This window comes from Periplaneta americana, chromosome 16 (genome assembly GCF_040183065.1).
Source record: "Periplaneta americana isolate PAMFEO1 chromosome 16, P.americana_PAMFEO1_priV1, whole genome shotgun sequence".
In the NCBI taxonomy this organism is placed as follows: Eukaryota; Metazoa; Arthropoda; class Insecta; order Blattodea; family Blattidae; genus Periplaneta; species Periplaneta americana.
Genome location: NC_091132.1, coordinates 121,441,352 through 121,454,707, shown reverse-complemented (window position 1 = coordinate 121,454,707; position 13,356 = coordinate 121,441,352). Strand labels below are relative to the sequence as shown.

Below are 13,356 nucleotides of genomic sequence, written 5' to 3'. Positions count from 1 at the left end.
AGATTCGGAATGCCTGCTATACGTCAGAACTACCTATAATTTGTAGTTAAATACACTCAATCTGTTGGTTTTCAAGGTTTGTTTATTAATATTATTTCTTTTGCAATAATTAGTTATAAACATGTTTCTTTTCACTTCGTATTTACAGGATTTAAAGTTCACTAAGTTTACACTAATTGGCACATATTTAATAGATAATGATGTGTTTTGTTACGTATTATGTTGAAGGTATGTTTCTTCATTTTTTCAAAGATCTTTATACTTGGCCTAACTGTATTTACATCCTCATACTTTATTAAAATATGTCACTAGTTTACCCTGTTTACATTTTTACTTTATTTACATACTTTACACTCTTAGCTTGTTTTCTGTACTTATATTTATTAAAATTATACCGTATTTTAAAAAGTTTATAACAAATAATTTAGGATAACTGCATTGTTATGGTGACTGGCCAGGTTCAAGCTACAACTGGCTTCCTGGGCATCGGAAATATTTATAGAAAAGCACGACAGATAATCACATGAAATTAAAATGTATATTATATCCTAGACCTTTCACGTCAGAGGTAAAATAACATAAAGCGGCAAAACTTTGTTAATTTACTAGCCACATAATGGTTAATTGATTGGAATAGGGTATTGCTAAAATTCGTCGTTATTTTATTTATTTTTGGTACAAGTAACATTTCTTTAAGTATTTATTTATTTTGCCTTGTACCACCAATAAAAAACACGTATGCTATTTAATTTTTTTAAAGTTATAATTGGCTGTATGCAAGCACTTACGCGGTATTCTGAAACTCAAATAAAATACCATTTTGGTTTCCGTAATAAATTACGTACATCAATACACTGTATCTAGATCATACGCACTTAGTTTTGTATCAATTAATGTCGAAAATGCACATGTGACAACGAACTCAAAGCACTAAAACATCAAACGCCATGCCTTTATTTCGCCTCCGCCCGCCTCCATTCAGCGTTGCCAAACCTACCCATGCTCCGGCTTGTAACTGAAGAAGGCTCTGGTTGAGGAAAATTATGATGTAGATTAAGTATAAACTATTCTCATAATTGACAGTATAAGAGGTTCTCCGCTAAACCCAGTGCTTTTTATAATCATTAGAGGGGGGGGGGATTTTTAATTCTATACTGCAGATATATTTATGTACTACTGGCGACACTGACTTGTATGTTCGCTATATATTCATAGACGTAATACCTATAGAAGCCACACTTACAAATTATCAATCACTATCGATTAATAGCAGTCTTTATAAAAAAAAAATGATTCTTCTGACTCTCTTAGCCGTCACTAGAAATCTGTAACGTAGTTAGGCCTATTTAAATTAAATATTAACTATAACAATCCCTATCGCAATGCATTTTGAGCACATTAATACAGATTTATCTCTGTAAGTTTGCACATCTCTAAAGTAAATCTAAATTTTCAGAAGCGTACGAAGAGTGTCCTTATAAATTCGTTAGGCTAAAGCGACAGAAAGCTACACGGTGGCAGATCTGACATCAGCCACGACGTTTGTAAATTCATATCCCGATATAATTGAATTTATCTGTGGCAGGAGGATGTGGCGGAGAAGGTGGTCGTCACGACGGAACCCAAGACGGCGTTGCTGACGTCATCATGAAGAGGTGTCTGCCAAGCAGAAGATGAGGAACCTTTTGGCTCTCATGTGGATCCTGTTCATATCAGGTATCTTATTCCAGTACAATTTCCTGTAGTCGATCTCGGTAGCAGACAAGCTTACATACCCGGCCCCGGAACAATTTTTCCCTTGAAATTATTCAAATCTGCTTTACAGGGAGCTTTACCTGAAAGACTAGATTTGCATAATATATGTCACTGTGTACGTTAACAGAAAACCACAATTCCAAGTCACACAGAGATTGTGTGCACTCGATGTGGGTCTCTGGCGTTTCGTCAGCCCACGCGAGTTGTGTGGATATAAAGGGAAAAGTTGAGACGGTGTCGGGTGGAGTTCCCGGGTAGCTCAGTTGGTAGAGCGCTGGTACGTTCAACCAGAGGTCCCGGGATCAAAATTATTCAAATCTGCTTTACAGGGAGCTTTACCTGAAAGACTAGATTTGCATAAGCTTACATGCTTTCAACTTCATTCGGTTGATCGCAGTAACATTATAATGCCGTTAAAAATCCTTAGCAGATTTTTCTACCAAGTATTTCATACTCTCTAGTTCTGGGTGATAAAGATATAGTTCGGATCAGCTTACTTAATACCCTAAGGGTGAAACCTAGCCATTTTCCCCCATTACTACATATGCTAGTGGATTATGGTGATTTTATAGTTTTAAGGTTAAATTTTCTTTTGCCAACTTCGCTTCGAATTTTGATACAGGGAAATACTACAACTGGTAGTGATTTTCTAACTTTTATAATGGCAGCAGAAACAGCTGTTGTCGGTAGTGGAAATTATGAAAATTCAAATTGTACTAGATTTCTGAGCCGATTACTGGAAGCTAGTGAAATTTGAACATACTAATAATTAATTGATATCATATTTATATGAATACATACGGTAATACTTATTTTATGTGTTGCGTTGTGGTTAAAATTCAAGATTATATCCGATAAGTGTAAATAAATATAACATGTTGTGTGATACATGCACTTGGGTAATCGATAGAAAATTCGCACGGAGACAGCAATTACAACTAAAATTGCAAAATTATCAGTAGTAAGTAAGTACTCGTAGTTTTAAATATAAGTTTTAAAATGACATTCGGTTTTCGAAGTTTGTACTAATCATTTCACGTGATGAAACAAAATACATTTTTAGGTTAGGTCTCGTGAATCGTAAACTGTTTAGTGAAAGCAATGAATTTCATGCTGTCAGACATAATGTATTTTAATATTAATCATATTAATCTACTAATTTCCAACATAATGTGCGAGAGGTCCAGGTGGAAAATATTCACAAATTATTGAACCATTTAGAAAACACCTCCCAACATAAAGATGAGATGTAGTAAATAAGTAAATAAGCAAGACATCGTTATTGTTAACAGTATATTATTTTATATTATTATTATTACTATTATTATTATTATTATTACTACTATTATTATTATTATTATTATTATTATTATTATTATTATTATTATTATTATACATGTCATTGTGATTTTACCCTCTTTGGTGATGTCTGGTATTAGTTGGCAACACTGAAGAGACTACCAAATTAGCCTTTTGAAACTGCTCTTACGTGATCCTCACTACAGTTATAAATTATGTAAAAGTAGTGAAATGAGGGAAAGAGTAATGGTAACGTTTTAAAGAAATATGCCCAACAATATCTTTGTTACACTAGAACTTTAACGGTTAGTATGCCTGACCGTGAAACGAGGGAGATTCTGGTTCAAATCCTGGTTGCGGTTTTTCCGAGGTTTTCACCTTCAACCTATTAAATCAGAATTTCTGGGTGACTTTAGACATTGAACCTCGACTCATTTAGCATATATTAACTTCAACTTCATATATCATCTTCAATAGTTTCAGGTCGACCTGGATATCGGGCAGACGTAGTACCGTCATTCGCCTACAGATATCATCTGTTTGGGGGAGCTGCACAGTTCCCGGGGAGACTTAAGGACCTTCATAGCTGACCAGGGAATGTAACTCTCTCATACAGATGTCGCCTTGTGAGTCACGATATCTAGAGTGTCGCGATCTTCAGGTCAATAAAGGATGTAGCAAGACGTAGCACGTCAAATGCGAACAGATGCCATCGATCTAGGGAAGCTTCAGAATAGCACAAAGAGACGGAGTAACCTAAGCGGACTCCGTCAGGTCTAAATGCTGCAGTTGAATCAATAAGATGCCACCAAGAAGTGAATCACGTACTCACAGGAATGCAGTCCTAAAGATTCCAACAAGTATCCCACAATATAAGGACATTGCACAATAATCCTCAGGCTGAGGTGCTAGCCTTCGGGCTCTCATCCGAACAGAAAAATATCTTGAAAGATACAGCGTAAAACTGTAAAATAATTGCGTAATTTACATAATGAATGTATAAGACATTATTTCTCTTCCTTTTGTTTCTTCTTCTGGCTAACTTCCTTTCTTTCTTTCCTCTCTTCTTTTCTAAACTTCTTCGTTAATCATGCAATAGTTTATTCTCCTTTTCTCCTTCATTTTTTTCTTTAAATGTCCAAATTGTTTCCTTACCTTTCCTTTCTCTGTTTCATATTTCTTTCTTCCTCAATGTCTTTCCCGTTTCTTTTCTTTATTTCAATTTTAATCGTTTAATTTTTCTTTCTTTCTTTTCTAGTTATTTTACTCTCGTCAGCTTCGGCCTTTTATATCTTCTGTACGTAATTTCAACTTTAAACATTGAGCACAGAAGGGAAACTCGCGTGTCGTGTTATGAACATGAAGCCAGACCGTCACAAAAGACAATACAAGGCATGACAATGACAATGACAACGGACAAACATCTATGACCTAGATGGGATTTTAACTCTTGACAGAGGTTTTCAAACAAAGTTATAGTTGCATGTCATTGTGGTGAAGTACACAGCAGCATAGAATAATTAAAATCTTAAACTCAAATAATACACATTTTTGTCGTAAATGCTAAACTAAAAGAGACAAAAAAAGTTCAATAAAATATTATACCAGCATATTCTGCTACAGAGAAAGATATTTAGTCTTGGGGAAAGAATACAGAGTAATAAACACAGCTGTAATTCATAAAGGCAAGAGTATTATTATTATTATTATTATTATTATTATTATTATTATTATTATTATTATTATTATAGTCATACAATAACCAAATACCTTACTGTAATAATACCGGACAGCTAGCAGTTTTGCGTGCGAACGACGCTGGTGCTGCTACCTACCTGCCGGTGTGGAGATACTCGCGAAACAAGCTGTAATCAACTGCAATGTATATTGTTGCTGGGCTAGCTAATAGTTTTATTAATTAGTGTTGTGTTAAAATGTCAGGGTGTATGTGTGCTGTTTATAATTGTGACAATTACAGCATTAGAAATTGCTCCAAATCGTACTTTCGATTTCCGATAGTTCATAAATCGTGAGTCAGAAACATTCTTTAATAGGCCTAATTCCTTCGTCTTTGTGTTGATAGAAAAATACAAATTAGTTTTTTTTATTTAGATCTAATAAATGAATAGAAGTTAAAATGCGTTGGATTTTAAGGTTTTATCAAATTAAGTTTTATTGTTGTCCACATGTCTTTACCAATTATTACAAGCATCAGATTACTATCAATTTCATTTTTGCAGTTGTCAGCAATGCGTATATCAAGCATCACTGTAAATTCATTCCTAATATCAGAATTGATTTTGTCTCGGTAAACCAAAGAAAAAAATGTAACGATTAATTACGGAAAGTAATATGAAGTATGCAATATTTCTCATAATATGCAGCTTTGATATAAGATAATTTTACATTAAATATTATTCAACATTTCTTAAGTGTTTTATATATTATTCCACATTAGTAATTCACGTTTTAAACAATAGTCCGAATCTCGCTATGTTAATATTTGTATTTGTGGACGTAATTCCATCCCTCTCCGCTAGATGTCAGGTCCGCGATATTTCGCACTCACGCCAATGCTGCTAGTATACAGCTGTCCGGTATTATTATAGTAAGATATTTGCAATAACTTTAGAAATATTTAGCTGCTTATTTAACAACGCTGTATCAACTATTCGCTTATTTAACGTCGATGGGATTGGTGATAACGAAATGGTATTTGGCGAGATGAGACCGAGAATTCGCCACAGATTACCTGATATTCGCTTTACGGTTGGGGAAAACCTCGGAGAAAACCGAACCAGGTATTCAGCCCAAGAGGGTATCGAACCCATGCCCGAGCGCAACTCCGGATCGTCAAGCAAGCGCTCAGCCGACTGAGCTACGCCGGTGGCCACTTTAAAACTTTCCTACGCCGTAGATGCGTGGCGTAAGGCGTTACGCCTCAGACTACATTATAGTGTGCATTGTGTAAGAAGATATTTTTTAGAACAGATAAATGGGTTATTTTATGACACTGAATCAACATCTCAGGTTATTTAGTGTCGTATATCTCGTTAAATATCAGTTTTATAAAAATTTTGCATGGAATAAAAATTATTGGAAATAGGTTTTAAAGAAACTTAAGTTACCTATATAACATGTTTAATAAAAATTAATAATAAGCGAGATATTTCGATTTATTTAATTCAGGCCCCCTTATAACACTCCTTTTAAATAAAGTATTTTGAATGTCGTATAGCCTAAGATGTAAGTGGAAGCTAACTTAATTTGCATACTTTGCATACAAATCGTTTCTGCCATTATCGCGTGAAAAGGTAAACGTCCAGGCAGACAGACATGCATACTTACTTAAAAATGTTTTTTTACGGAACTCGGAGGTTTATTGTCGCCCTCACATAACCCGCCATCGATCCCTATTCTAAGCAAGATTAATCCAGTCTCTATCAACTCAATTACGGCAGGAATGTGCAGTGTGATATTCTATCAAGAGATGGTGCTATTCTCCGCGGCAAATCTCCTGCATATGAGGAGAACCAATCGGAGATCGCTACGGCGTTGTCATATAGAAGGCTTGTGCGAGAGAGTGATGTCTCGTGTGAGAGAGAGACGGGGATACCGAAGTTAGAGGAAGGGAGAAATCAGTTTCCCGCTTCGTTAAATATTTATCACGTTGTAGCTCCTAAGATAGTCCATCAATCGCGCTGTAATTTTTATGATTGATAGGTGAGTGTCTGAGGAAAACATAGATAATATTTTAAATGGAAATCTTTTTGTGGAAGCAAAGAGAAAAATCAGTAACTTCGAAGTGATCTGGTTTAGTAGTAGGTTATTTTACGACGCTTTATCAACAGCTTAGGTTATTCAGCGTTTGAATGAGATGAAGGTGATAATGCCGGTGAAATGAGTCCGCGGTCCAACACCGAAAGTTACCCAGCATTTGCTCATATTGGGTTGAGGGAAAATCCCGGAAAAACCTCAACCAGGTAACTTCCCCCGACCGGGAATCGAACCCGGACCACCTGGTTTCACGGCTAGACGCGCTAACCGTTACTCCACAGGTGTGAACTCGAAGTGATCTGTTCAAAATATATATTTACACCTTCAAAAGTTGCTAAGTAGGAAAGTTTTTTGTTTTTCACGTTAGACGGGGGGCCAAAGTGAGAGAAATGTTGAAAAAGAATGGAAATTACTTTTAAAAGTTACTGCTACTCAAAATCTTTACTGGTTTCCGAGTTATGGCGACCGTTTTCGCTTCGTCGAAGTACTCAAGACTCAGCCTTTTGTCTGTTAAAGAGGAAGAACGCTGTAATATTAAAAAAAAATACTTGTAAACTCTCAATATCAATTGTGCGTAGTCTGCGTAAAACACAACCTTTTGTCTCTCTTTTATCTCTACCATTTGCTTTACAGAAAGACAAGGTGTAACAGCAATATGAAATACAATTTTACGCGTAACTTTCCAACTGGGAACGGTTAATCGACATAATTGTGTTTACTGGGCGATCAATTTACCGCGTCTCTTTTTGGTATGGACTATCATCCAGGGACATTTACCTGTCATTCGTGCACTCTACGGGATTGAGGGATTTTAATTTCAACAATATGACACACCACCACACTACCGTTGATGTGGGAACCTACCTTGAAGAGACCGTGCCATGTCAAAGTGTACTGTTGACTAACCTTCGCGCTCAACAGATTTAACTCTCTAAACTTATAATTAGACTTCGTGGAATTGCCACGAGAATCGTAAGGTTTACTAAGCACGCGGTATAGACTGTATGAGAAGGGGGCGTGCAACGGATGGAGTATGCCTCTGATGTAAACACTGAGCAGTATACTGTGGTTACAATAAAACCTGTATCCTGCATTCAAGAAATATAATAAATGATCATTGAAGTAGCAGATGTCTAAACATGTAAATATGCAATTATTTTGTAGTGAGATATATTAACTCTTAAAATTTAATGTAAGGTACATCATCCTTGAATATGTGCATTGCAGTGAAGAGTTACGTACATTTTGAGCGACTGCAAAGTGAACCTCCTCCGATGGTCACTCAAACAGTTTTTATATTGGTAAAATGTAATAGGTGCATATTTGAAGAACGGGAAGTCACTACTTTTTAGTACACCAACTTCAGATCTCTTGTCGTGATCTGATAGTACATCATTTATAATACGAAGTTTTGAATAGGCAGAATTTTTAGCAATAATGTTTCTCAACTTACATTTCACTTTTTCTGAAATTAGTGAATTGTTATTTTGGATAACGGTTTGTGATACTTTATCCACTATATTAAGGACTTCTGAGAGTTTTAGTTTAGACGATTCTAACAGGGTGATGGTTTTGGACACGATTTTAAAATTAGAATCAATGAACAGAATATCTTCCAATAGCTGTTCAGAAGGCAATGATTTTACAGCTGCAACAGCGGAACTGTCTGTGCTATCCAATGCATCAATTACCTCCATTATTTTGCTGTAATGTTCTGCATAATAATTAACAGCATCCAACTACGTTCCCCAACCGTTCAAGACTGGCTGCGGGGTAAGGGTATTCCAGGGGCAATTGTTTGGAACAGCAACACTCTCATTGTAGTATGTTTGATTTAATTCTTGTCTGCACTGAACAGATGTTAAGCTTTGACTGTTCCAATCACAGTAATGCAAAAACAGTGCTTACATAGATATGCATTAGCTGTAGCTGCTGTACTGTATCTATTTGTACCGGTCACAACTCTTAACATGAACTGCTTATACTACGAGACCGGGCGGTCGCTCACCTCCTCTATACCACCGTACATCGGCAACCTGATTGCATGCTGCGTGTGGCAATTCAACGAAGTCTACTTATAAATGGGGTAGTCTGATACTCTGAAGGGTGTGATGTATCTCAGAATACCTGCTACATAGGAGGAGCTATGTGAAGGTTTTTAAATGCGGATGCAAACTTCATAATAGGCATATTGGTCAACGTTGTTCGCGGAGTAATTCGTCGAAACTGTAAGAGCCTAGACGTTAATGGGAATCACCTTGAGCATTTGTTCTCATAACATTTGCTAAGCAGGAATATGTCTTACAAACACACTTGATGTGTGTATTTATTTAGTAATAAAGTTTTTAAGCAGATATTTTGCACGTTTAAATGTGTACCTTATATATTTTTGGGCCTCTCCGTATATTCTTTTAAATTACACAACCGAACTTGGGTACTAAGAAAATCACAAGAATTCAAAAGAGTACTAGGCCTGTATAAATTATAACCCAGACGATATCCATCTCCATCTAGCCTTTGTTAGTCTAATAAGCAAACATTCTCATGAGGGTAGATAAAAAATCTATTTTTTTTTCTTCCATCATGTTAAAATGTCAATAAAGTGCTTATACAAATTTTAGCCACTTGAGCGCAATTACGAGGCCCCTCAGAAAATAAGTTTCCCTGGGGCCGTTTACAGAAAGAAAACAATTTCACGGAGAGATTTAATGGAACAGGTTCATCAATTGTTTATCTATTTTGCAACATATTCCCCATCGGAATTGAGACATTTCTCACACTGTGGGATCAACAGTCAGGTGCACATGGCTGTTAAACGCTGATTCCGATCCCAGGCTACAAGACTTCTACGACACAGGGATACAAAAGTTGATCCCACTGTATGAAATATGTCTCATTTCGGCGGAGAATATGTTGAAAAATAGTTCAACAATATCTGTATCTGTTCCAATAAATCTTTCCATGAAATTGTGTTATCTTTCTGTAAACGGCCCTAGAGAAACTGCCAAATTATTGACGACTTAGAATAAAAAATAAAATAAAATAAATAAACCAAATGCAGGCTAAACTATAATATAATTCTTTTTATTTTTCTATTTATTATAACTAAGCCCCTTTACTGTAAAAATATGTCACATTTGTATGAAATATTAATGGTGTCAACAAGGACTCGTGAACGATTCTACGTCGGAGATCCCGCTTCAAATGGAGTTTGTGAGTGACAAAAACAATATTTAGAGCAGGTTTCGTGAGTATAACCGTATCTTTTTCATAATTTAATCACGTTACATTGATAACACCGTTCTGCATGGATTTTGTTGTTTTGAAATAAATGAGCGTTTCTGAATCACAATTTCACACTGATTGCAAAAATGAAATGCGTTTTCGCGTACCACGTCAGAATTTTTTACAATTCGAAATGTTATGTTTTCAATATTTTTCGTAATATAGTAATATTACAGTGTGCTTGTCGTTTGTTAAAAAGGCACGACAGCTTATAATTTAAAATTTATTACTTAAAATGTGACATAATATATTTTATTATGTTTCTATTTGATACTTATTAAAATCTACTGACTATATCCGCCCTTGGGGGATGTACAAAATTGTATCCTCCCCCTTAAAATGAACCGAGGTTAAGAGATCCGTTGTTTATTCTTGGAGATTTTATCTGTCTGCACCCAACGTTATCTATAAATAGGAAGTTGAAATGTTTAGTGTCTCAGGTCATAAAAAATTATGAAGAAAATATTTACTCTTAGAGATTGCTATTAAAACTAACAATGAATTAGAGAAATGACATAGGGTCCCTGTATATATATTTATTTATGGATGTGCAATCTAGCTTATGAGGCTACAGATTTCCTTACTGAGATAATAAACCTATCCCCTTTTAAAAGTTATTTTAAAATTAGAGGTTCAGTTTTGTGTTGTTGATTGTCGTGTAAAAGTGAAGTGTGTGAGTTCTCATTATTCTCGAGAGTATAACATAGGAGAGTAATTTCATAGAAATGTCGAAACGTGGTTGTGTAAATGATTCAAATTTGTTTTGCTATATATGTGGGTCATATACGTTAGTAAAACAGAGACAGAATGTAACAGCTTAAAGGTGTTTTGCTTCATAATGGAAACATTGCGGACTATTGCTGGATGTTAAAAAGGGACTACTCTGAACAACATGCGAGGAGGTCAAAGAGGAGAAAATTTGAAGTGTAATATTGAGGTAAGGTTATGAAAGAGTTTATAATTATTAATTAATGATTAATTAGTGGCAAATAGCAAATTGTAGCCTAGTTTTTCTCACAAAATTCTTCTTGAAAATAATTTTTATGACGTTGCACAAAGCAATAATTTCATTTCTAGTTATTCATGAATTGTCTGAAAACCTGACGTGATGGGGAAAAATGGAGATTATTTTCCAATTCAGCACAAAAAATCCGTTTAGAATCGCCGATCAGATCGAAAACAAGAGAAAATAAGTTTTGAAATGCAGAACGTAGTAGTAGTAGTAGTAATAATAATAATAATAATAATAATAATAATAATAATAATAATAATAATAATAATAATAATAGCAATGGGACGAAAACAACATTAAACGCGAAATTTATGCAATCATTAGTAAATCCCGGTGATTATTGAGACAATGCGGGACAGCGAAAGACGTGAGTTAACTAGGGATGACTCACGTAACGTGCATGAAAGCTGATATGTCTGTAATTAATCACAAACTTTGTGACAACAGACTCACAGCAGCGAAGAAAAAGTCAGATTTTAATTAAGTTTTTTAAAAATACAGCCTATAAAATATATTCAAAAATACTCACACAAAGATTAAAACCAATATTAGAGGTAATATTATTAGAGGAACAAATAGGATTTAGAATGGGTAGATCATGCACAGACAGTGTCTTCATATTACAACAAATAATTGAGAAGCACCGAGAATTTGATAGAGAAACACATATTATTTATTGATTACACAAAAGCCTTTGATAAAATTATGAGACATGTACTTTGGACAATTATGCTTAAACGAGGTATTCCACTACATCTAATTGAAGTAATTAAAGGTATATATCAAGGAACAAAAATTCAGATATCAGGAGCCAAAGATTTAAAAACGGAGGAAACTAATATAGGTGTATGACAAGGATGCAGTATGTCTCCGCTACTTTTTAACATATACATTGACGAAATTACTAGACAATGGATAAATATTATACCCTTTACCCCAATAATTTTAACAAAAGAGAATATGCATTAACGTTAATGTTTGCAGATGATCAGATTATTATATCTAATTCGGAAGATAATCTTCAGAAATCAATACATGCATTAAATAGAATAGCAAAAGAATATAATATGACAGTATCCCTAAGTAAAATGAAAGTAATGGCTTTCAAGGGAAAAGAGAGCATCTGATCAAAAATTGTAATTGAAGATAATATTGTGGAACAAGTTACAGAATTTAAGTACTTAGGATGCAATATATCATACCAAAAAGAGTCTGATCAAATTTAAAAAATGGAAGTATTTAATCATCTTAATGACATTATAAAAAGGTGTCTGAAAAATAAAGCAAGAAAAGACACAATATTAAAGTTTTATAAAGTAATGTCAGTGCCAAAACTATTGTATGGGAGCGAAACTTGGATCATGACAGAGAAAAATAAAAGCCAACTTGAAGCAAATGAAATGAGATTTCTAAGAGCAATAGCTGGCTATAAGAAAATAGACCATAGAAGAAGTGAAGATATGAGAAAGGAATTAGATATATATATAATCTGAACGATAAAACTAAAAGAGTATAAAACGAAGTGGATAAACCATGTACAAAGAATGAACATAGACACACTACCATTTCATTTTAAGAATTATAAACCGCTAGGGAAAAGAAATATAGGAAGACCCAAAAAACGGTGGCATGAAAAAGATATGTAGATTGCTACAGACAATAATATCTAACGCGTCAAGAAAGAAGAAGAAGAAGAAGAAGAAGAAGAAGAAGCAGAAGAAGAAAAATTCGTAGTTGAAAGCGTAACAAAACTCACAAATCTTATGTGAAAAAGTAAGTAATTTGTCCTGAAGAATTTTATAGTATATGAGGAGGAGGGAAAGAAGCGAAGGCATTCTCAATTGAAAGAATTGTTCACCCACAGTATTTTCAGTACCATAGATATCTCTGTCACGGTCCTCCTGGTGAGAAAAATTTTATAAACTTTTCTATCAGACATTTTGTTGTGAAGTTTACACGAAAGAATGACGATTTATATTAAACCAAGACTGGAAACTTATATAGAGTTAGAGTAATGTTCGTTCTTATCGTACCAGTTTCATCCATTACTTCACTGCAGGAATGTAGAATTTCAGTCACAAAAAACTTTACGAACTCATTTTTGCTTTCAAAAGAATGTAATTGAACTTAAGAGTTTGACATATGACATAAAAGTATATTTAACTAGAATTTCTTTTCGAATTCACTTCACTTTTTGTACCCAACAACATTTTAAGAATAAGATATTA

At 34.6% G+C, this 13,356-nt stretch overlaps 1 protein-coding gene across 1 annotated transcript in view; it reads left to right on the top strand.

Moving 5' to 3' along the window:
* The first annotated feature begins 1,585 nt into the window (after window positions 1–1,585).
* Window positions 1,586–13,356, top strand: part of LOC138691179 (acetylcholine receptor subunit alpha-like) — a 369,672-nt gene continuing 357,901 nt past the window's right edge. The window contains exon 1 of the mRNA XM_069812958.1: window positions 1,586–1,716. Within this exon, the coding sequence (XP_069669059.1) occupies window positions 1,674–1,716 (43 nt within the window). The 5' untranslated portion in view covers window positions 1,586–1,673. The remainder of the gene's footprint in view (window positions 1,717–13,356) is intronic.